Raw genomic sequence first — 26,277 nt, forward strand, 5'->3', positions numbered from 1 at the left:
TAGTTTCAGCAAAGCAACTTACAGTAATATCATGTTCAGACCTGTTACACACACTCTGGTATCTCCGTGGGAGTGAGGGAAAACCTCGATTCATTCAACACAACCAATAAGTGAACATCTGTATCTGTCAGGGTCGAGGGGGTCGCGCTCTATTTGGCAACACACACAGATATTGATTTCTTTGTGCATTGCATGTGTGTGTGAGAGAGAGAGTTTGAGTGTGTTCATGCCTCATGCCAGCTCACGTCCCACACTAATCTGAGCTGATGGTTGCCATGGTTCTGGCTCCCACCTCCTTCACAGCAGTATTAATTCAATAGATTTAGATCCAGGCTGCACAGCACCCACAGACTCAGGAGGCGAGATAACAGACCCTGACAATAATTCAGCCAATGGCACCCCAGACCCAAACAGGAAAATTAAATGCGATTGCACAGTTAAACCCCTCTGTGTGATCAGACCCTTGAGATTTTTGAATGCAATCTGATTTTTAATGCATTAAACATAACCATCTCTGGTGTCCAACAAACAGGAAAATTATATTTCTAATTTGAAACATCACATCCGTAGAATATGCAAATGGAACAAGAACAACAGAGGGTGTCCTTTGCAAAATTTAGAGCTATTCTCTAAAATGAGGACAGATTTTTCTGCACTTTGAGTCAATTTTCAAAGTTCAGACAGACTTTGTAAAAGCCCTAGAGTCAATTTCTTGGTATTATATTTATGTGGGGTTTTCTATTATACATTTTCAGTAAACCACAGATGATTCTATCTGTCTTTCTGGCATCTATATGTGGGATGTGATAATGGTCATACCTGATTGTCTTCTCACTTTACAATAACACACCTTGAGTGCATTAACCAAGCAGAATGAAGCTGTTCTTGCGAAATCTTACACTGCAAGTTATTATTTGAAGGCTGGGACTAATCAGCGTCTTTGTATGCTTAATATTCCAGGGAGTGAAATATTATACATAATAGCTGGCAATATTCATGCAGCAGCTGAAGTAATTAGAACAGAAACTAATTAAAGCAGATCCAAAAACATGTACGCAAGTCTAAGGGATTTATTAACAACCTTACTAGAGAAATGCTTGTGGTTGTTTGTATTTCAGTGCAATAAAAATCGATCTTCGGGCGCTTTTAATGTAAAGAACATTAGAGTTAAATGTCACAGTGGAGTGAATGAGGGGACAAGCTGGCCCAGCGCTACGACTGGCAGCGACGTAAATACCCAATGACCCAACTTAAAGCTTGAGGGAGGTGATTACTGATAGCAGAAAACATCAGTGCTGGCTCTGAAACACTGTTGTGCCTCGCCTGGTAGTCCTGCGATGAAGGAAACACAGCTTGTTGTTCCAGGCTACAGATAGGGGGGAAATTCAATATTGCCACAGGATGACCGAAGACTTGTCACCTCTTTAAAATCGAGTAAATACGCCTCTTTCTTTTCAGCTGTTTGGGATTCTAGTGGCCAAATAAAACCAGGACTGCCTGGCACTATTACCAGCATACTAAATCTTCCTGTGGAAAGTTGCGTGGTTTTTAAAGGCTTATGTAACCATTATTTTTAGCTTCAATTGTTCTAAAAATTTGACCAATTTCAAATTCAAGGAATATCCTCTAAACAGAAATCAGATCCCACGCAGAAAAAATGGCACAATGCATATTCATGCGTACTCAACAACCACTCTCAAAGGCTGCTCAAGTGAATACATTTATTTTTTCACTGCCTTTGATTGTGAGCTTCAGAATCAGAAGTGGTCTGAGTTGCTCTGGGATCAAAACTCCACATAGACTGGATGCCATCCAGTCATCTGAGCAGTGTGAGGCAATGAGAGGAAGAGCAGGAGGGAGAATAATGCCAACATCGTTCTAAATAAATACAACCTCAAGAGACGCTACATTGGACAGTTTCATGTTGAAAATAGATACAGATTGAGCTTTCTCTGATGAAAAATCCATTTACTATGCTATCATTGCAAAAAACTAATAAGGAGCAACATGTACCCAAAGCTAATACACTCCCCTGAGAGGCTGTCTGTCTCTCTGTACCCCTGACTTGATCCCCAGCCAGAGAATCTGGTGAATCTGAGGCAAAGTGATCCTCGCAGCAGCAGTGTGACCATCTGCTAGACAGCTAAAGAGCAGCATCAGTACTATGTATAGGGCCCCAGGCTGCAGCGGGAGGAGGCAGGCGAAGGGTTGGGTGGCTTTTTTACCCAGCTTCCAAGTGTAGAGTGGGAACTTGACCCTGCCATCTCCCAAACTGACCCCACCCGTCCTCACTACCCCTCAAGATCCCTCTGGATCCAGCAGATCCGACAAGACTTGGATCTAGCGAACAAGAAAGAGCTTGTCATCCTGGCTTTAGTTTTGTGTGAATGACTTCTAGCACTGTCTTAAGTGTCTCCACTTTTCAACAGAGCCTCCACATCTCCACTCTTCACTTTCTTTTACTCGTTCACCAAGCAGCCAGCCAAACAGACAGCAACAGGTGTGTTTCTGTGAGTGTGTGAGCGTGTGCACGCCCTGTTACATCCACCAACGGAAACCCGAGAACTACAGATGGTCCGGCGTGCCAAATAAACTCCCACAACTCACCCAGCACTGCCACCAATGTGAACTTGAGAAAAGGTGAATCTGCTCAATCCCTCAGCGATGCTATTTTGACACGCATGCTTTGCACATGCTCAGTGGAGATGGACTGATGGACTAAAGGAAGAAAGGACAACAGGCAGACGGGGGTTAAAAAACTGAAGAGAATAAAAAAAGTTCCAGCACGTTTGTCTCCTTGTTCACACTGTCTCAGTGTGGAGTCTGTCTGCTAAGGCATCATGTTTCTCATAAATGTCAGGCCGGGTGCTAAGTACAGGCTGAGCTATGTGTTTTAGTGAAGCTTAGCTAACAACATGGAGAGCAAAGTAGATGCAGTGTAGATGTGTGAGAACTACAACTGGATATGTTAGACAGAGCTGATGTGGGAGCCAATCAGAGCGCTGTAACATGAGATTCAAATGTTAGTTTCTGATGTAGAATACAGGAATCTCTCTAGTGTGTAGACCCCAAACATTGGAGCGGAACTTCCTTTTTGGGGGGTTTTCTGAGCGTCACAGTGTGACAGCTAACAGGTTAAAAGAACTCTGGGGGATCTGCCAACCTGACTATCAATAATTAAGCTATAATTCACAATGTTCCAACCTTGTGTTAAATTTTTAAAGCCTTGTAGAGCTGTAGGAAACCAGAGTTACACTGACAGTGTGAAAAAATGATTAAAAGCAGAAGAGGATCTGACAAAGTGCAGCGACAGAGAAAAATAGGACTTGAAGCAAAAATAGACACGGATGTAAACAAGAATCAGAGAGAGAGAAAGAGAGGTGAACTGTGAAATTGGATTTTTAGAAATTCTGACATTTGAGCTCTACAGTGAAGTCAGTCAATACTGTCAGCTGCATTGATTACACCTGCAGCTACATTCATCTAAGCGTCTTAACAGACTTCTTTCCAAACCATCTCCCAGCAGCTTGGGGATTAATTATGGATGTTATCTACAGCTTTTATTTACATTGAATTAAATGCCAAGTTTATTCTGGACAATTAGCTCAATTTCTTTATGCCACATTACATGTGAGTGGCATTCAGGGCCGTCTGCAAGAATGGTCTTTTAGTTTTACCTGGGGGGGGGGGCAGTGAGTCCTGATTGAAATCACAATGAAATGTAGACAAATTGATTTAGCCAATTTCATAGTCTTAGTTTTGGTGGCCAAGACAAAACAGACTGAAACCATTTTACATGCAACTTGATTAAGTGTAAAGTGGAACCATGCTGGGGATTCAAAATGCTTTTCAAAATTTTACAGTTTTACAGGGTTTTACAGAGAAATGTTAACAGGAAATGCACAAACCGAAGGTGTACTTGCACTACGTTTATCTTTCCTATGAGATTTTGTACCAGTGTGTAAACTGAAAGCTTCACAAATAGAAGTTTAGAGAACTGTCTTGAACAGACACATTTCAGCTTGTGGCCTTCATTAGGGTCGTCAAAGAACAGACTGCAAACATATTCTACCACTGTGGATGTACATATTTGCTACAGCAAGGTAAATATGGCTCTTTATCTTTTTCCTGTCTGTTCTGGCAGATAACCATATTATTTGGTATATGGAAAAAACAGGCGAGACTTTAGTTCTCTGGATTCTTGGTGCGTCAAACATGCACATCTGGCATGTGAGACACTTGGCTCTGAAAGCCCTGACTTGTTCATTTGTGCCCAATCTGAAACAGCCGGAAGCCTGTGGTCATTCTTTGGAAGATGTCCGTGAGGCGCTCTATCCACTTGTTGTCTTCAACTAAAATGTCTTTTCAATCAATACAGCAGATCAAATGCTTTATTTATCAGTTTAACCCCAGTCTTTCCCACATATCAATACTATAGTGGGCCACCCAGGTATATTTGTTGACTATTTTCCTTTCTTTCTTTCTTTCTATCTTTTATTGTCTGTTTGATTGTCTGTTGTCGGGCAACCGGAGTAGTTGGCAGGAAGAAAGATGCACTCTTAAGTTATATCTTGGACCTATAGGGTTTTTCACAATAAAGTTGACAACATATGTTTAAACCTGTGAAAACAAAGAAGATGGATGGTCCAGGACACTTTTGAGAGAAAGAACGGGACATTTCCATCAAGAAAAATCCAAAAAAGGTAGAAAAGAAGACCTCAGTCTCAACTACAACTCCTGGCTAGCTTAAGGGTGTTTTCACACTAGGGGCCCGGTCCTGGATCTGAGTGCACTTGAGCCCAAAATCCGGTTCGTTTTGGTGGTGTGAATGCAAACGAACCGCACCCAGGCACTGGGCCTGGGCCCACTTGGGGAGGTGGTTTTGGGCGCGATTCCAGTGGACTCTTGCTCGGTTCGGATGAGATGTGAATACAACTGTGCTCGGATATGGGACAGAGCATCATATTACCTTTATGACATCATCATAAAAGCTAAACTTCTTTCCACAGTGCAGTAGTTTGTTCACATTTTTCCTCAATAAAGTGCAAGGAGGTGTAAAGGCAATAAAAATCTGCCAGTAACTGCCATGGAACACTACCTGATCAACAGGAGATTACTGAATGCTACCTACTGAAGTAGCACGGGAAGCGGCCCAGCGCTCCATCACTAGCAGCAAAACAAATCCCTACACTTACACCAGAACTGGCAGCGTGCCCACGGAGTTTACATCTTTCCCGACGAGATTAACTGGAGAACTGGTGACAATGACTGACAGGAGGAGGACATGGAGCAGCACGACACCTACAGCCAGTGAGGAAGAGGCAGAGATGGCATTGTGCGAGAAGGCGAAAGCGTGGCAAACAAGCTGGGCTGCAGGCTAGGCTAACAGCGGCCCCCCCACAAACCTGCCCCACCAAGCTTCTTTCTCCAGGGTGCCCACTACCTTGCCAGCAGGATAGATGATGTGAGGCTGCGGATATCTAACCACTGCTTGGACGACTGTGCTTGCTGCTACAGAGGAGACTGCCAAACGTAATTTTGTTGCGTTTTTACAATGCAATGACAATAAACTACTATCTATCTATCTATCTATCTATCTATCTATCTATCTGATTGTCCTATTCTATCCTATGCTTACGAATACAGAAAACATGGAGAGTTGTGAACCAATGATTGAATCAATCAGTTATTGTCTAAAAATGATTTATGTCTCTGGGAGTGATGGAAAACTTCCAGGCTTCCTTTCAAATCAAGGGTCAGTGATGAAGGACTTCTGGCAAAGACTTTCTTCTCAGGGTCTAACTTGAGTGTGGAACCAACTTGATAAAAGACATCTAAGAGCTGATAGTGAAGATAATATAAGCTATGTTGTTGTTAGAAGGCTGCCAACGCCTTTCAGGATTGCATTATGTGATAGCACTCTGCATGTTGTGCTCTCCAATTAAACTTGTTTTCCTTTTATATCAAACTGTCCAGCGAAAAGCTAGTAGAGTATACTACTCTACTCTACTATACTCTTTTAGTACTCTACTACAAATGGAGATACTTTCTGATGCAGTCTGAATAACAGTGCAGTCTGTATATATACACCAATTTGCATTAGTATTAATTTTATATTACAGGTCATGACTATCTCATTGACAGCTTTGACCAAATTCTCCAATCTGTCAAATCTGACCTTGAATATGGTTCTTCCATCAGTAGACTTGGTGTCTATCCTTTATGACTTGAAAGATTTGAGAAAGTATAAGTCTTGTAAAAGATCATGAATAGGGGCCATATATCCTTTAAATTATGTTGCCCTCCCCATATACAGAGGTTGTTGTCCTTGAAGCAGGCAGTAGCTTCCTTTGCAACATGTTTTTCTGCACTCAGTCATCCCTATTTCCAACCCTTCCTACTGTTCTATTTATGCTTAAAAGCCACGCTTAAAAAAAAAACAAACAATATCATAAAAAGTATTTTTTCTTGTTAGCTCAGTGGTTTCAAGAAAGTCAGGGCATAACGCACTAGTATAGAAGACATTCAACAAATAGATCAGAAATAAAACCCACAAGTCTTGGCATCAGTATTAGAAGATGTTACAAGCATGGAGAGCTTCTAAACCTGGGAGATTTTCAACATTAATGACTGGAATTTCACTTCTACTGTCACAACAGCGATATCTTCTTAATTGAACACTGCAAGTCTGACATTAACTTGCAGAGAATTAAAGGAAGCGTCAAGTCATAAAGACTGAGAGATTATGCCTTTTCCCTTCAAAGTTTAAACTTCCACAAAAGACCCACAATGCTCCAATAACAGTTAATTGACTACAATTCAGGGATTAGACAGAAGAAGCAGATCCACATGTGCCGGTGTTTTAAATCCTTTTCTTCAAAAGCCAGACAGCTTACTGTCATGACTCATTTAAATGAATAAGATTCAGATCTGCGTCTCTCAACCGAGCAGAGACTTGGCTCCAGACACAAACAAAAGGAAGCTGCAGTGTGTGCTGACTCAGCAGGTAATGTCAGGATTCAGACCTATCCCAGTAAAATATTCATTTAGTATTATTTGTAGCTCAACAGAGCGTAGGCATGCTTAGTTGTAGTTAATGCCATGAACCTGAGACATTTGGGAACACTTAGAGAGGGCACAGAGGATATACAATTAGCCCAAGAGGAGACAGTGACAACCTGTTCAGATTTAACTTCTATACCAAACAGGGTAGACGACAAAGAAAGAGTTAACATCCTGGGAGATCACTCTTAGGCTCGGTCCCAACACACCCCCTGCCCCTACCCCTACCACTGAGCCCTACCCCTAGGTTTTGCCCATTCATGTCTAGGGGCAGGCGCTAGAATTTGCCCTTCAAACTGAGATTTTTCTGAGGTATACTTCAAATGGATGTAATGAAAAATCTGCTGGACTGCTTTGCAAAAGAGAACACGAATATAAATGCCCATTTATGAACCAAATTAACCTTTGCAGTTTAAATGCTGCAAATGTCACTTCCTATATTCTCACGAAACTCTAAGGACTCACAGTACTTAGCAATATTTCCTCCGAAAGCTCCAGTAAGTTTCTGCATTTTTGCAAATCATTCTTCTTCATTATGTTTTGCTGCTCTGGCTTGATCTGTTGGCTACATTTCTCAACATCGCACCTGTGGTTACAGTTGTTACTGCAATGCTTTTCCATACCTGTGAGCTTTGAGAGGACATGCAGAACTACAGATGAAATGAATGCTGAGTAGGCTACAGACAAAAAGCTTTGTCCATATCAATGACTTTTGAATGGAGAACATTAACGAGCCTTTAGTGATTTCTTCATAAATAGGATTTAAAAATTAGAGCAATCATCTAATATCTTAATTTGATCATGTTTCAAAGCATTATGGTCCTTTTATTTCAAACAAGCATCAGAAAAACACTTAAAGTAGAAATGTCCAGTTACGTTGTTGTATTATGTAAATGCTAATGATGATGATTACGAGGGGTGGTAATCATTAGTGGCCCCACGATACGATACTATCACGATACTTGGGTCACGATTTGATATTATTGCTATTTTAAACATTTTGCAATGCAGTGAGTATTGCGATACCATATACTGATGTATTGCAACTATACCATTTCTTCAACTGTTCAGCTGATTTAGCATAAGCCTTGCCCTCATGGTTGTCGTATTTCTGCAGTATTTTATTTTCATGTAGCACTTCTTGCTAACCTCATGTGTCATGTTCATCTCATTTGTGCCCTGCTTGCATTCCTAATGTCCTTCCCCTGGTGCTGCCATGTTTATTGTACAAACTTTTTCCTGATGACCATCACCTCAGCCAACCTCACTGGACAAACAATTGTCCAAAAAATTTATTTTATTTTTCCATTATCATAGACTTCCGTTCATATTAGCAATTAATTTGAAAAAATTGATACCTGGTAGATGAGACGATACAATATATCACCAGACAAAATATCACTATACTATGCTGTATCGATTTTTTTCTCCCATCCCTAATGATTACTGATGATGTACCAGGAACTTGCCCATTTTGGATGGGGAGAGTTTACCTCTAAAGGCTCATTTATGCTCTTCGTTTGAAATGGATACCAGTGGATCTTCCTGTCAGTGATCTGCGTTCCATTTTGTCAGTTTTTCATCAGTTCTCTCAAAGCTTACGGATACAGACCAAACTTTGCAATGCCACCACCAATTGTGGGGGCAGTGTTGAGCAATGTCTATGGGAAGGACAGAGCAGCTTCAAAGTAGCTCCATGAGAGATGGCAGCCTCTAGCTGAGTTGTTTTCTCAATATCTACTCCAACATGACAGAAGCACAGACGTCAGTATGAGGGCAATGATGGTTGTAAAGTTTAAAACGAACATGCATTCGGCGTAAACAAGCCTTACTCCTGGTAACTGTTCAAAGTATTCACTGAAAAACAAGAGGTTGGGGTAAAAGTAAGAATGGGACTAAACCCTGATTTATGCTGCTGCACTGAATCTACACCAAAGCATATGCCATAGGTCCACAAAGCCCTGAGGCCTAGAGGTGCAACTTTACATGTGCCACCTAAAAATGTCACTTCATGCTTTTGCTGAATGATATTGGAACAGGCATTGCAATAGATTTTCTCCCTGCAGTATGCTGTATATTGCAATTTTTTATTGAAAAAAAAATTGATAAAAGAAGGGCCTTTTATTTACATTTATTAAATTTAAAGACAATTACTAATTTTTTCTTAAAGGGTCTTTCTGTCATTTTTGGTTTTGGAATATCACAGTGCAACCCTCTGACAGCAGCTCTGACACACGGACGAAGGATGAGGATGAGTAGAGACAGAGCAGGTAGACGGAGTGACTCGTTTCTTCATCATCTTTAAGAATACTTGCCACTGTGTTCCTTAAATGTCAACGACATTCAAAATTTGGTTTAGCTGACAACCAGGCCCAACACATGGTTGAGCTGCTGTGACGGTCATACTGCAGTGCACACAGTGAAGCTGAAACACAAAATCAGCACGTTGGTGCCGTCAATGGACCATTTCTTAGTTAATACCAGAATAAGGTGCCATAGTGGGATTTAAAACACTTAGGATCAGACTTGTTTATATTTTCATATGTAGCCTGACGTAATGAGGGGACACAGTCTCTGCAGACAGTGCTCACTTCCACTTCCTGCCCATAGCTACTGCCTCGTTCTCCTCCGATGACACTGATTGGTCTGAACAGTGTTCAGTGCAGCACAAACATGGATTGGAGCTTTTTAAGATGGAGTCTGACAAACCCATCTGCTTTGCAAGGTTAACTCGAATGCGTGCTCATTACTGACACCAGAAAATGTGATCTTGGCTAAAATCCAAAAGCACAGAAGTTGTTGAGGAAGCACAAAAATTCACCTGTTTTCTGCCTCAACTTCATGTTAGAAAAAGCTTAAATAAGCTTTTGGGATCCTTGTTTTTAAAAACTCAGAAGGTACAGACACAGATTTGTTATTTAAGATTAATTAAACAGTATACCACCAGTGTCACATATCTTGTGGAGATTTATGGGTCTGCAGAATGTGTTTAGCCCGAGTCAAAAATGAATAATGCTGCATAAATCTGAGTGCTATTTTAAAAAAAAAGAAGAAGTAAAATTCCACAGTCAAGTAAGTTCTTGCCCCACAGTGGACTGTCATGGATCACAGACTCCAAGATTTATATTGTGTTCCTATAACAAATTGGATTTTCTTGGCTTAGTTTGCATGCATATTGCTTTAGAGAAGCTTCAAACAGTAGAGGCCTCCATGCGTGTAAGGCTGAAGCGTCCACCTCAGCAGAAGGACTGAAAAATAAAAAAAGGGGGAGGCCTCCGGTCAGGGACAAAGCTGGAGCCTCTCTAAAGTCCATCATCCTGTCCAATGAGACGAAGCGGACACAGACGAGTGCATGTGTGGCTGTGAGGAGAACAGACAGGAGGGAAAGTGGAGGCATCAGGTGAAGCGTAGACATTCACCTGAAGAAAACTTAAGCTGCCTTTTTACCCTCTAAAAATCTCAGCTCCTGACCTGAGCCAACTTTTATTTCACCTGGTGCCCTGTCAGTTCTACGTACATCAAATCTGATGCAAACTTTGGAGGATTTTAGCTCTAATGCCTCAAAAGCCTCCACAGACAGCGACGTGACAAGTCAAGCACTTTTTCTCCAGAATAGATCTCACAGAGGTCAAATTTTCATTTCTCAGACAGACTGAATTGCCTCAGGTCAATAGAGAACAGGACATGAGATGGATGCAATGAGCATTAAAGTGTTTCTGCAATACATTAGTAGCAGTTTGTGACAAGGTAAACCTCCCTCCCCACAAGGACTGGAAACGGTGCTCTGATCCATCAAGCTACAAGATGTCATCTCTAGACTGCAGCTGCAATGGATGATCACACAAAGCAAATAGAAAGTCGTGATTCCAGGATTTTGGTGGGCTTACTGACAACTAAAGAAGAATGAAAAACAAGCAAAATGACAAAGAGGAAACCAGCTTTTCTTTTCTAAAACATTTATCACCCCTACCTGTCAGAAAAGAAGTTAAATGGTATCAGTAAATCAAACTATGGATTATTTCCTAGCAGCAATCATTAATAAAACTGTTAGGAAGTGATTGAGTGCTTGATCCTTTCCTTATAATTACTTTGAGTTGAGCTTGAGTAAAGCATCTACCAGAGCCTTTGAGTTTTAAAGCAATTGAGGTTATTTTTTCAGTAAACTTAAAGCCCCTGAATAAAGTTAGCTGTAATTCTTTAATCAGCTATAAAACTGGTAATCTTACAACAACGGATTAATAAAGGATTAGCAGCTAAATGTGCTGTTCCACTTGGCTTTACACAGATTTGAAGCAAGTTTCAGTGATGTTTTTGCTCTTTAGCCTTTAATATTACTTTATCATTTACATTTCATGCTCTTTTTTGGTGAAATATAGCAGTTTGGTTTGCAGCTCCTTCAAAATAGGATATAGGAGCTTCTGTAGCATCATTTTGTATTAAGAAGGCTCTGAGGTCTAAATACCCAATGACCAGTCTGTAATCTGAATTAAAGCTTCAAAGTTAATGGTAAAAAGAAAATAACGAGGCTACATTGTGGGACCCATTTATGCAACTTAAAAGGGAATCAGCATCCTAGCAGTCAGTGTGTAGAGGCTACAGTCCAATAAGAGTCAAACCCTTTAACATTTGTGACATATCTCCTATTCTCTTCTGTCAATGTTTCCCATTTCTCTTTGTTTTGTTATCCAATAAAGGTGCAAACAATCCAAAGAATTTCTCAAGAAAAAGGAGTCAACATTTACTTTTTCTCACCCAGGAATCAAACCCAAGTCTTTCTGGTATTCGGGTTTATATAACCCATTCATGGCCCCTCACCAATACTAGAAATGTCCTGCTCTTCACACTTCATGAAAACATAAAGCAGGAGCATCAGCAGCCTTGTTGTTAGGTTGCTCCCCATGGACAGACACTAATGTCTTTAAAGTGGGTGACCCAGGTTCAGATCTGATCCTTGGCTCCCTTCCTGCATATCATTCTCAACTTTCTCTCTTATTTCCCACCCTATCCACATTCCTATCAATTAGGCCCAGAAATAAACCACAAAAAAATACAAAAAAAAAAAAAAAAAAAAACAAGGCAACAGCATCCAACTAGAGGCAGTATAAACAAACCTCATATATACTACAAGCACAACCTAGAGGAGAAGTAAGCAGCGAACATGCCACAGTTGTGACACAGCAAACACACAGTCTGAAACAGGCATGAAAATCAGCTTATCCTTTTAATAGAAACATCATTAAAATATTGATTTACAGTGGCAAACAACAGAACCATCAGCTTTCTTTAGAAAATGGGAGAATGTACATTCAGAAGATGACTGGGAAACAAACATTCAGTCCCTGTGAGATCAGATTTAAAGGCAACTAACAAACACTAACGAGTCATCTAGGGATGACCATAAGAGGTGAGGAAACAGATCCAAGTTAGAGTCAAACAAAAGTGAAACAACTGACCTAAGCAACATTCAAGAAGGTGGACTGTCTGACTGTCTGCACCTTTTTCAGCCCTGGGTTGATTAATGAAGGTAATTATTCAGGTTGAGAGTCCACTCACGCTGCAGCAAGTGCTGCTCCGACTTTAATTTCACTGCTAACTCTGCATGGACGACCACAGGCTGCAGTCATTCCTCCAGAAACAAAAACAATATTACTTGAAAAAAATCCTTGGTGTGGTTTCAAAATGAAAGCCTGCAGTGTGAAATAATAAAGACTACGGCATATTTGGAGCCAGTGACTTAAAAGAGGTATTGATTTTGATTTTGTTATGCATCTATTATTAAATCAGCGGCCTTTTTTTGAATGTAAAGTATAAAAATTTGAGGGCCTGCCTTAAAATCTGCTGTATAATACACACTTTTAACATGTGTGTTTTATCTAAAAGGTGGCTGCATACTCTGTATTCATGCAACCAGTATACTAGTATTAAGTGCTGAGACATGCTGTCATAACTGCTAGTACAGCCACTTTCATTACACACTACAGTGCTGAAAATTCACTGGGTATTGCAAGCAGTCACTTCATGGCTCTATATACATGGATTCATAGCAATGCAAACCAGGCTGGTGGGGGTCGGCACTGCTTTATCCCTTCTTTTCTCCCTCATTAGGTCATAATCCTACATGTAAATAAAACTGGGGTCTATATTTGAGTAAATAGAGCTTTTTTATGGCCTGGTTTGTTTGAAAAGACTCAACAGTTAAAGACTAGAAGTGGCCAAAAGAGACAGACTACATCTGTCAACTTTACCACATTTATGGATTTTACATTCGTATAAGGTAGCTTATATCCTTATCATTGCAGGCATAATAATAATCTAGCACTTGATTTCTTTTTATACAAGCAAATGGTAAACTTAAGAAACAACACTGGTATTTGGCCATCAGGTGAAGTTAAAACCAGAGGCCAAACACAAACTGAAGTGACAAGAAGCCTCATCCCACCACTGTAATAATTTATGGCTGTTTCATAAGCTTTACACACTAGTTCAAGGGTGTGGGCAAAGGTTCTTCAGAAACTAGAGCAGCCAAAGATTTATGAATATTCCAGTTTGAAAAGCAATATTTTCCATTTGTCGTAACAGTTTTTAACTTTAGTTGATTTTGGGTTAAAATCAGTTCTTCTTCTAATTTACACCAGAAGAGCTCATCCCATTTGAAATATTTACACAAATAATGTCAAAAATGTCAGCTTGAATTATTGATGAATCCATTATGTAACTTAGTAAGGACACCCCAGTCATAACCCCTCACATTTCATCTACAAAATTGAAAGCTACAAGGAGGCCCACTAACGTAAGGTCCTGCCACCTTTAAATCAAGGTTGTGAAAATGACGAAGGATGGCAGCAGGCTAGCTGTCCTTCAGCGCTGACGATTGAAGAGAGCTGCCAAAGACAAAAACACACGCCTGCTTCGCCATCACTGCCTGCGCAATCGATACAGAGGAAATCCTTCCTGTTCAATTTAAAATCAGGCGGCAAGAGGTGCATCTGAGGCCACGGGACAACTCTGCCTCTCTCTCTCTCACTCTTTCCAACTCATTGAAGAGGCAAGCGCTACAAGGGCATCAGCTATGCAACACATAAAATACTGCACACTTTACTGAAATGATGGCTCAGTTACTCTGGGATGATAAAGACTTCATTTTCACAATAAATAATGTGACCACAGTGCTGCTACTCCTCATAATATAGGAGTATCTGTGTATAAAGTCTGCATTCAATTTCCAACATTTCAAAGAAGCCATATTCTTAAATGTATTCCCTCATTACATCCATGGAAAAAAAACTTGCCTTTTATTTTTTTCTAATATGAATTTAATTGTCTATTTATTTTGGGTGAAATGCAATGCTTCTAAAGTGTTTTTTTTTTATTGTGCACAATAAACATTATCACCAATGATGAAATTACTTGTGTAATATTAAAATGGCCTCAGTTTAATAATTAGTGCTTCAAATGTGATTATTTTTGTCAGAAGGTATTTGCAAGGTCAAAATTTTGCTTTGGTATTAACATTAAAGCAAACATTGACCTTTTAATATTTTGTGTGCAGAAAAAGGAAACTTTTCTACTCCTATGATTACTCTACCCACAGGTAAAAAAAAGAGTCAATCATAACCTTTAGAAAAGCAACACAATTGACCTTGAGATGGTTCTTGCCAAGCTTGAGAGTTTTAATGATTTTTTTTCCCAACAAAAGTATTTTTAGGGACTTCAAATTATTGAGCTTTGACAAAACAACATTTAAATAAGCTGCCTGTTTAGGCATCTCATAAAATGGCAAGTCATATTGCTGCCAGCTTGTAGCTTAGACCAGGGGTTCCAAACCTTTTTTCCTTTGAGGTTGGGAACCAAGGGCTTAGACCATTCACAATTCAGAGGAAGCAGAATTGATCCCAGTGATAGTTTATCATTATAAAAACACCTAAATCTACTGTATGGTAATTTATTATTACAGTTAATTTAAGTTTCAGCTCTAGACAATTCTGGTAGTTTATTTTGGCATCTATGTTAAATTTAGTCTGAGCCTTGAGGTAAAATTTTCGTCAGTTTTGGTGACATTTTAGTCATTAATAGTTTTATCTAGATCTAAATTTTGTGGGGAAAGCCCATATCTTCCTAAAACAACTGAAATTATGCAAGCTTCTTGCCAACATCTACTTTTTTTTTTTCTGAAGTTGCATTTGAGCACATCTTGATGATATTTTATGTTACTTTCTAGCGTTTCCCCCACATTGACACCACAAGAGCAATAGCCACTAGTACATCTTTCCTGTGAATGCACTCAGTAAAGTGCAGGTCTCATGTTAGAAATTAGGTCTCATGTGTTGTTTTTCAACATTTTTCTGCAGCTTCTGGTTGCCAATATCATCCCTCAGTCCTGCACACAGGGATGATGGCAGTGAAACACTACCTCTTAAAAACAAAAGCCTTCATGTATGAAGCTCATTTGTTATGATTACTGAACACCAAGTAAAACATTACAAAAGGTTGGTGACGTTATTAGAGTGTCTCTAATAACACCACGCGTACTGAGAGCATACTGCTGATGAATACTGTCAAAAGAGCGGAAACTAAAATTAAACATAGAGGAGGAAGAAAGGTGCAATGGCTATTTCTCCCATCCAAATACAGTTCATTCTGTGGGAAACAATGCTTTACCTAAAATTATAATATGACAAAAATTAAAAATTAACATAATAATATGACATATTATATGGCATATTATCTCCTTTAGTTAACAAATTAATTTTTATCCTGTTATGGGAATAAATACAAAGTTTAGGTGTGTTTGACACCTGAAGAGGACTGTCTTTCAGTTTCAGTCAGTGTTATGAGTCTGAATGTTACTACAGCAGGCATACTTACTAGTTTAAACCACGTATTTGGTTTATTTTGATGCAAAGGCTCCCCTTCACATGGGTCTGCAGCTCCATGTGAAGCTCCCCTTCACATGGAGCTGCAGACCTAACAGCTCATGCTCTCTCTGTCAGACTGCTTCACACAGGAATGCACATACAAAAATTTCTCCTGCTCTCTCTCCTTATCTCTTTTCGTGACAGATAAGTGCACAGTAGAGGAATATCACGGATATTAAACATCTGACAGTCCAGCTATAACATTTCAGTCTTGTTCAGTCTTCTTGACAAAAACTAAACTTAGTCTTCTTCACAGTTTTCATGAATAAAGATCAATTTCTGGCTCATCTTAGACTTACACTCAACAGTTGCCTTATTTCTGCAGCAAGGAATCGAAAAACCCTGAAAGAAAATATTTTCTTAAAGACAGGTCCAAAGAAATTGTACAAGGTCTCAACATTAGTGTGACACCCCTCTTCATCTTCACTGACATTTGACTCCACGCTCTCTCTTACTGTGGCAACTCTTCAACCAATTATATAAGAGGCACCCAACCAATCCTATCATCATCACAACATTCATCACAACACATGTTTACACTCTTAATCCCTTAAAACCAATTCATGATTTAAGACCTAAAACGTCTGAGCTCTTAATCCCAGTCAATCAACATATTACCACGTTTCAGTATCATCAAAATTTAACTGCACTCTTGTTTTGCCATTCATTAATAAATGAAAAATAAAATAAGTTAATGGAGATCACAACAGTAATCTTCAAAATTGAACCTTGTTTATGTGTTTGACATTCACAAATTGAAGTGAACACTTGCTGAGCCATTTGCCTCTCTCAGTGACGCTGTCCATTACTTTGACATATTAAGCTTCACTCAATGCTGTAAATTATTGTGCGGTATCAAGTATTTGGTTTCCAAATGCGCCTTTATCCCCATAAAAATGGTGTTAAAGTGTCACTGGTCTAGTCCTGCCTCGACTAAAGCTCTGGCCCCAGGTGTGGTTTAGAGCCAGGGGAGCTGAGCTGTATGTGCTGTGGAAGCATCATCTTTAAAAAGGCTAAATTTAAACCCCCAGAGTCCTTGCCATGGTATGCAGAAGGGATCCAGAACAACATAAACTCCAAATAAGCCCTGAGGAGTGAGCTACTGGTGCGCTGTAAACCTTGTTTACCTCGATTTTGGGGTGTTACAGTATCTTAGCCACTAAAATATATTGAAATTGAGCGCATAGTCTTACTGAAAATTAATATTTTAACATAAAAAATTGGAGAAAAATGAAAAACAAGTGTATAAAGTGGCCAATAACATTAAAGCTAATAGTCAGTGTGGATATACTCATCAAGCTTCCATTCATGAAAAAAAGAAAGGTTGCGGTTAATTAATTCTGCCAAGGAGGTTATGTGATCGGCAGGGTTTGTGAGTTAGTTTGTTAGTTTGTTTTTTTAGCAACATAACTCAAAAAGTTATGGATGGATTTTCATGAAATGTTCAGGAAATGTCATAAATGGCATAAGGAAGAAGTGATTAGATTTTGGGACTGATCTGGATTAGTGTCTGGATCCAGGAATTTTTTAAAGGATTCTTTATTATTGAGAGATAGGGCTAATGGAGGAGGTCTGCGCTCTCTGAGTGCTTTTCTAGTTGTAATTCCCACTCTAACTTCTACACATATTGAGAAACCACAGATATTTTGGAGAAAAAAGTGATAAAAGCCAGACTTCTTATGTAAAGCTCACACCTTTCTGTCTTGTAGTCTTTAGTGCAAGCTAGCAAAGCTCACATTAGCTCAAACATAAGTTCCAAATCTGAAACCACCTAACATATTCAAAATACAAAAACAAAGAGGTAAATGTCCAAACAACAAGCACAAAAAGAAGATATTGATTCTTAAAAGCACATTGATGTCTGTTTAGCTAATATGTTGTGTTGAGATAGTCTAGCTTGCAACATTTCCCTCGGAGGTAGATTTCTAGCTTTAGAAACCAGTCACTGCTTATAGCACCCCATAAAAATAACTATTGAAACAAATTTAGCATGTAATCTAAGGCTTCAGAAACCCAACAGGTGTAGTGTAGAACTGAGCCTCGGTCTCTGTATCCATCAGTTATCGTCTGATGACAATTTGGCCAATTTTAGTTGAGCGATGGCCAACATTTTTAGCCTACACACCAAATAGACTGCTTCAAATATCCATGGCTCGGGATATATTTAACATCCATCTGGGACCTTCAGAAAGAATTTGGAGGCTGACTAGACAAACATTATATCTGTGAAATTCATTATGGGCCAATCAGAGCAACTTAACAAAGGGCCAGGTCAGACTACACAAATTCAGCCAGATTCAGACTGCAATGCTGCATCATGAAACGCTGAGCCTGATTGTGGGCATAGAAACAAATGCTCTTGTAGTGTCACATGAGTAATGACACATCCAAGACGCCCCACAACCACAATTCAACACGACTAGCATGTCAGAATTTTTCTTGCATTGTCCTCTAGTTTGACACCCTGACCTGACTTCAACGACATGAATCCTGACACCTACCAACAGGAGAGCAGTTGCTCCTTAACTTTCAGTCATTATTCAGCAGAGTGACATTATACTAGTCCCCACTTTTTTCTCTCTGGGAATCGATGTGTACAAACAGTGGAGCTGTACGTATTGATGAGGTTAACTGGGCAAATTTTCTTGGCTTTTTATTACATTCATATCTCAAGTTCTTTTTGACTAAGAGTCCATAATTGTTTCATTTGTTTTCATTTTTTCAGAGCAAAAGATTGCTAGCATCAGATAAATCACTTCCGTTGCAGAAAAAGTCTGATTCACACTCTTTGACCCGCCCTCACAATGACCTGTGAACTCGCACACAGTCGCGGAGACAATGGTGAAGTCGGCAAACGCTGAGCGTTCAGGGTCACTCTTGTAATGTGGCCAGTTGTCAGCCAAGACGAGACAAGATTTTTGTTGCTGTCGTCAACAACCAAAAAAATTGAGTAGTCTGAGCCAACCTTTAGTAGGCAAGTAAACTTCATAACACAAGCTCAGTAGGCAGTGGAATAGTCAAAACACAATTCTTTGCTATCAGTGGAGCCAGTAGACAAATGAAGCTTTTAACAAAACCGGTCGGGAGAACAGCAAAAATATCTTTTGCACAAAAAAAAAAAAAAGCTTTCAGTGCAATTCTTTGCTCATCATTAACAAAGAAGTTCTGATGGAACTGCCGCTATAGCTGCATCCATTCATTCTCTGACTGGTAAGAAGCCCATCAGCTGATGGATCTGTCTAATGAAGGACATGAAATCTAGCAAATCCATCGGTTTTGCAAGGTTACAACATTTTGGGGCTTAGGGTAGCTAGCAGTTTGTGTTGTCTTGCTTTACCACTGGACTAGCATATTTTAACCAAGAAAATAGAAACGAACTAGAGTTGACAAAATGTCCAGGAGTAGGTTGTTTGTTGTGCTTACAAAGATTTCTTTTTGTTGCAATCAGTACAGGCTAAATTAACCAAAGATGAGTGCAAATGGGAGCCAGTATCCTCATATGTCTGATAAAGTCTTCCTCCTTTTCTCGCTGACAAGGACTACAAGGGTTTTCCATTCAACAAAAGCCCGTAAAACACTAGCAGATGATACTACTCAGATTAAAAAGGAAAGCCAAAACTTCCAACACCAAAAACATTAAAAATTACCAAAGGATTCTGCAATTTTATTCATAATCTGTTATAGAGATTTCCTGAATTATAGTTACAACTACAACCCAATAGAGAAAAGGCCATTTTACCTCTTCATTAGTAGAAATTCTTTCATTTATCACTCTCAATCAAGGTCTTTATTTGACAATCAAGTATTCCAGTTTTATTTAAATAAAGAAAGCTGACTTTTGGACTCCATTCACCAATTAAAATCAAAACAATATGTGTTCCTCTCTAGTACAGGTGAATGATGATCTTTTTTTTTTTTAATATATACCCAGTAACTTTGTCTCACTGCCAAAGTTTTTCATCTTTTGTAAACCTTTGCTACTCCTAATATCATAACTACATATATTTACAATAACTGCAACTGAAATGCATTGTAGATCAAAAAGTTGAAGGAAGGACTGCGGGCAGGCAGTGGAGCTGTGACATTTTCCTCAACCTGGCTACATCTTACTGCTGTTTCTTTTGACAGGGAAGCTCTCATCGCTGCCAGCTTTCCCAACGTTACACATCAACAGCAAGGTGAGACTGTCTCTGGGCTGAAATTGAATCACAATGTCTGGACCTCCGTCGCCACCTGACTGAAGCGTCCAATGACAGAATATTCTGCAATTTTAAAATTCTATTACATATTTTTACATGCATATGCTTAAATTTATGGTTACAACATCCACAACAGCCTCAGGTCCCTTCACAGTTTCCCTGTGGGTAATGTCCTTCCATAGTTGCTACAAAGGCAGTTGCTGACAAAATTAATGACTCCCCAATCAGTCAGAAGCAGGCCTGACATATACAGGCTTATACCGTAATGTTCAACAGATTGTAATGTAGTGTTTCTCAATTAGAGCTTTTATTTTTAGGGCTTCCGTTAAGCACGTTTCTCTCACCACAGAGGTTTGATAACAAGGCTCGGTCGACCTCAGGGGAAGCCCCCCTCTCAAATCGCTGTTGTCATCAAATAACCAGGATGCCATTGTGACAGTAGAATTTGAGAAGCATGGGTCAGCATATCACTGGCATCACAAATAGTAGGAGCTGTTAAGTACAGGGTACCCTGCATGCCACCAACAACCAGCCAAGCCTTCAGGGGATTACATATAGATTAACAATGTGGTCTACATCAACGTCACGAGAACACCATGAGAGTCAATGACAGTTTCAGGGAAATCAATCAATGGGAATGAAAACATGCAACTGGAGGTTATGTTAAAGGACCATACCAACAGTTTTGCAACTTTTAGCTCCTGCTCTTGATGACCATTTCTCCCGTGTTTGGACAAGTTCACTAAGAAGTCTTAGTCTTAAATGTGCAGTGTAGACTTGGTAAAAGTTACCAAGTCAGACTAAATAACCCCAATAATGTCAGGCAGGTTATCTCCTCTTGGGATTAAAACTGTGTACAAGTAAAGTATGAGGTGTTGGAGTTAAATTAGTACACTGACCCAACCAAGAGATCTACTAAAAGAAGCTATCAAATTGCATTATGGGAAATGCAGGATTAAGGTTTTATGGGGTTGGCTTATCAAGTAATTAACAGGGCAAAACCTTTCCCAACTTCAAAGAAATTTGATCATTCAGTCCTGGTGAAACAATTAGCCAATTATCTAAGTATATCCAAACATCTATCACTGCAATCTTTGAACTTTTTTCTCTTGATGTAAATGGTCCCAGTTAATAAAAGGGGCCTTTTTCATTATTGATTGTGTGTTTTTAATGCACAGACTAAATGCATAATGCAGCTTCATAGACTGTTTGATAAACACAACTGACCCAAATTCCAAAGCGTAGAGTGAAATGTTTAACAAATTATCTTCTATAGAGATTGCTTCATTGGATGCTTACACAACACATTTAGATTCAGCATTTAAAAAATTATAGCATCATGGTTTATCAAACTGTTCCAAGACAGTCTGGCTGCAGACTGATCATCTGAGATGTGATATCTGAGATGAGAAATATCTTACAATGAAAATACATTCTAAAATTTTTTAAATAAATAGAAGCAAACTTCTGTTTAGGGTTAGGGTAAGATTTAAGGTAAGTGTTAGGATACCAAAGTTAAAAGTAAAGAACTGGACCTGCAAAATCTAAATACATAACATTTAATACAGCCCATTAAACAGTCTGCTTACAGGAAAAAACATTCTAATGCAGCCAGCGTAGCTTAAAAAGCTCCGTTAGCTTTTATTACGTAGCTAAAGTTATATAAAAGCTATATATCTACATTATCTTTGTTGCTAAATTAGCTTTAGCTAAGTTTGCTAAAGCTCACATTGCTAAAGCCAACTTAGCTATAGCTAGCTTAGCTACATAGCTAAAGCGAAGATCACATAGCAGCTATGTAAGCTATGTAGGTATGTTTTTTATGTTAGCTTTGACTAAATTTGCTACAGCTAACATTGCTAGAGCTAAGCTAGCTACACTAGCTTATGTTGTAATGTTAATTACATAGCTAGCATGGCTATGTTAGCTTTAGCCTAAGCTAACAAAGCTAAAGTGAGCATTGTTCATGTATGTTCTTCTAAAAAAGGGTCTATATATAGTTCAATCCAGGATTAGACCGCTGAGTTTTATTTTATAAGCTAGAAAAGCACTCAGAGAATGCAGACCTCCACCATTAGCCCCATCTCCCAATAGTGGAGAATCCTTTAAAAAAAATCCTAGATTCATCCCCATATCCCCCCCCCCGGCATTCGCCAATTACCCCTTCCCCGGTGGGGTGGAAACATGGTGAGGCAAAGCATTGGCTTCGCTACAGGTGGACTGTCATGGTGGAAGCATTGCCTGCTGGTGCCACCAGATGCACTGACAGTCTCACCCATGGTCTCATTGGATGACTGGAAGTCATGGCAGAAGGTGAATATTCCTCTATTCCTTCCAGCATTGTGAGTATTCTCGCTACAATTCGCTGTCTTTCTCTCTGTTATGGTCCTTGACTGGGCGTGCATCTTTCAAACTCTATAAACTCCAAAACTTTGAATAGTAACACACCCAAAATGCTGCTGGGATTGAAGTTACTCATTGTTGCCATCTCCTGGTGCAGAGTGGTAACAGCGCAGACCTCCACCATTAGCCATATCTCCCAATATTACAAAATCCTTCAAAAAATTCCTGAATCCAGATGGTGATCTGGATCACTCCCAAAATCTAATCAGTTTTTCTTTATGCCATTTCTGATATTTCCTGAAATTTTTTAAAAAATCCATCCACAACTTTTTGACTTATGTTGCGAACAAACGAACAAACCCACCCGATCACACAACCGCCTTGGCGGAGGTAATAAAATGTTGCCTGGTCTGCAATATTTGCAATGTGGTTATTTCAAGAATCTAACTGCCAGACTTCACTTTATTCATTTTCAGATGTTATTTTTAAAACATCTAAAACTAGAAACGTGTTGTAGCGGCAAGTTACAGCACTTCCTTTCTGAGATATATGGTGTCTCAGGTGAACAATCTGTGAGAGCGGCTGTCAGCCAGACCCCTCTCAACTGTTTAATAGAATTGTAAGTTTAACATTTCATCCGCCTCATAAATTAAGGCCAATGGTGGACTGGACAGAACATTGTAAGTCTTTGGGTTTTAATCAAAGTAGTATGGTTTGCAAAAGTTTTAAGTTATGCCAAGTAAGATTGAATTATACATAATTGCCTAAAAGATTAAAAAAAACTAAGTGTAGAGTTGTAAGCTTAACATATTGTTGGCCTAAAAAGAATTGAAGCCAATGGTTGAATCCATATAACATCATAAATCTTTGTTTCTAAATCACAGCAGCATGGTTTTTGAAGCTTTTTGTGATGTAAAATATCTTTTATTAGTAGAACATGGGCTCAAACATACAAAACCAGAGTGTAGAGTTGTATGTTTTTTGTGATGTGAATTAAAAAGAAATAGTACATAATGGGCTAAAACATGAAAGTCAGTTGTTAACTGCACAAAACATTGTACATATAATTCTAAATCAAAGCCACTCGGTTACCAACATGGTTTTTGTGATGTAAAGTACAAATCTTTTATTGTCAATGGGCTAAACGTGCAAAGCCACTGGTATAGTCCTTGTAATGCCACATATTTAGACAGCAACAGATGCTAACCAAGGGTTAGCCACAGTATCAAACTGCTTTTGCAGACATATAGTTGACAAGATATATGGTCTAAAAAAGGTAGAAACTGCCCCAGTATAGTCTTTGACACTGTCATATTTGCATGGAAATTATCTTTAGAGTGACAACCAACAAAAAAATCACAAGACTGTTGACTTTCAGAGTAATGTAAAAGTCTAGTATTCAGATGGCTTATATCAGACAAGTGACTCTTTTTGCTCCCTAACACCTGGGTCTCAGAGCTTCACCAGGAGAGAGAAGAATACGTGCCCCGTGGAGATATTCTCACCTCACCAACATACAAGCTGTCATATCATTTACAAGCATAACTGCTGTGCACAAATACACAGAGCTGGGACACCGTTAGCAATCTGCGTCAAACAACTAAAATAGTCATCGCAGAGCTTGGCTGGCGTGTGAGCACAACTTATTGAAACTCCTTTCACCCATGGAGGAGAAAACAAGCATGAAAAGTGTGGGGGGAAATGTCAGGGGGTTTGATTATTTACAAGAGGCGTGAGAACATTTTTGCTCAAGGCGTTTCCGTGAAAAACATCAGAAAGCGATGAAGGGTGGAAAATGAGAGGGGGCATGTGTTATGAAATGGAAAGCGAGTGTTGAGGCATTTTTTGCCCTTGCACCAGCAGACAGGAGTCTCATTGAGATTCTCCACATTAAGAGTCCTGTCGACAGGTGCGCCGTGCAACCTGCGGCAACTTCCAGAACGAAAAAAAAAAACCATGCACAATAAGCACAAACCAAAAATAACACAATTCTCCCCACGCAAACTTGCACAATAATCCAACTTGTTTCGCTGATTTACTTAATTGACGCGCCGTATGCTGCCTCTGAAAGCGTTAATTGGCGACGGGAAACTGAAGCCAGCACCGATAGATTTATCTTTACTTACAGTTCTCAAGAACTGGATCTCATCTTCCCCTTCTCCGCCCTCAGCCATGGCTGTGAAGGAGCCTGCTCAGACTCTGGAAGCCACCGCTGACTGCCGGCAGAAACGCGATGCTGTGCTTCTCAAGCCGATATTAGCATAGAGCTCATCCACAGCCATATAGGGCAGCCCGGCCGAGCCCCCCTCCTCCTCCTCTCCTCTCCTCTCCTCTCTTCTCCCACCTACCTACCCCCCTCGTGCACCCTTCCTTCTCCCCACTTCTCCCCCTCTTTCTCCCCCCTCCCGTCGCCTCCAGCAGCAGTGCAGAGCCAGGGCATCATAGGAGCAGCTCCCAGTGGTGGTGATGATGATGATGATGATGCTCAGGAACTCAAATACTTTGAAATGTGTGAGTCAGCAGCTATAACTATACGTCTCTGTCTGACAATGACGTATAGTGGTCTGATGGTATAGACGTGGATGGCATGAGAGAGGCTGAATGCCAACTTATGAATGGCTGGATGTATTTTAAACATCCACGGTTATGCTTTAAGTCTTCAGACTGATGTCATTTTAATAAATTGTTACAGAGTTTCTGCAAATTTAACCCAAAAAAGTCTCATTCAGAATCAGAATTTGGTTTTATTGCCAAGTACATTCAATTGGCATAGAAAACAATGATTACATCAAGTTCATTCTCACATACAAGGACTTAGAGTTTGATGCAAATCAAATAACATAGAGGAAGAATAAAAATGTTAAAGGGATTTTAACTCTAAATAGAATGTAATATATAAAATATCAAAGCAGAATAACAATGTTTTAACAGAGTATAAACATCACATAGTATGTACAAAGGGTGTGAAAAGAGAAACTGCAGATTTGCAGATACTCTGGTAAATAGGTTATGATTTAATTTTGCTTAACCAGGGTGTCTGTAGTATCTTAAAAAGTAGTAAAGTTGATAAATCAATTCAGCCAAAATTAAGGCTTTTAAAATTATTAAAGGTCTTAAATGCAAGACTGTAAGGCCTTAAATTTTGTAGTTTTTAAGTTTTTATATTCATCCAAAGGGCTCCTAGGCTATTTTTCTGCTTTTATTTGTTATATTTAGATTAAATCACACATGACATTGCTCTGTTTTATCCCCACTGACTGCCTAAACTGGCAAGTGAACTATTTGTGATATACAGTGCTTAACAAATTTTTTAGACCACCCTAACCCTAACCAAAATAAGGTTTATGCCACAGCTGCCCTAAATTAACAGCATTGGTAATCACCAAAATCATTTTTTATGTTTCTGTAATGGTTAATACACCAATATGTAGAAGCTCTTTAACCGAAATGATATTTTTAATGCTAAAATATAATTATTATTGTTATCCATGAATTTTCAAATTTACTGATTTACAAAAAACCTGAAAAAAATAGTAAAGCTCATTAATATTTCTTGATTAATATGTCAAATCATAGTTATTTACTTGCATTCCTGAACAGAAAAAATAGTTTTAGTGGTTGAATGTTATGCTTGATTCATTTCTGACTTCTCAGAGAAGCCCAGTGAGCCGGCTCAAATTTGGGTATAAAAAGTTAAATTCAGTTTGAAATCCCTCATTCCTGTTCAAAATGGTAAAACATGGAGAGCTCACTGAAAA

At 39.3% G+C, this 26,277-nt stretch overlaps 1 protein-coding gene across 4 annotated transcripts in view; it reads right to left on the reverse strand.

Moving 5' to 3' along the window:
* ryr3 (ryanodine receptor 3) overlaps positions 1–24,763 on the reverse strand; it is a 182,566-nt gene extending 157,803 nt beyond the window's left edge. For all 4 annotated transcript variants that reach the window (XM_041805055.1, XM_041805053.1, XM_041805052.1 and 1 more), the window contains exon 1: positions 24,646–24,763. In XM_041805055.1, the coding sequence (XP_041660989.1) occupies positions 24,646–24,693 (48 nt within the window). In that variant the 5' untranslated portion in view covers positions 24,694–24,763. The remainder of the gene's footprint in view (positions 1–24,645) is intronic.
* Positions 24,764–26,277: the final 1,514 nt, after the last annotated feature.

This window comes from Cheilinus undulatus, linkage group 14, assembly GCF_018320785.1.
Source record: "Cheilinus undulatus linkage group 14, ASM1832078v1, whole genome shotgun sequence".
NCBI lineage: Eukaryota > Metazoa > Chordata > Actinopteri > Labriformes > Labridae > Cheilinus > Cheilinus undulatus.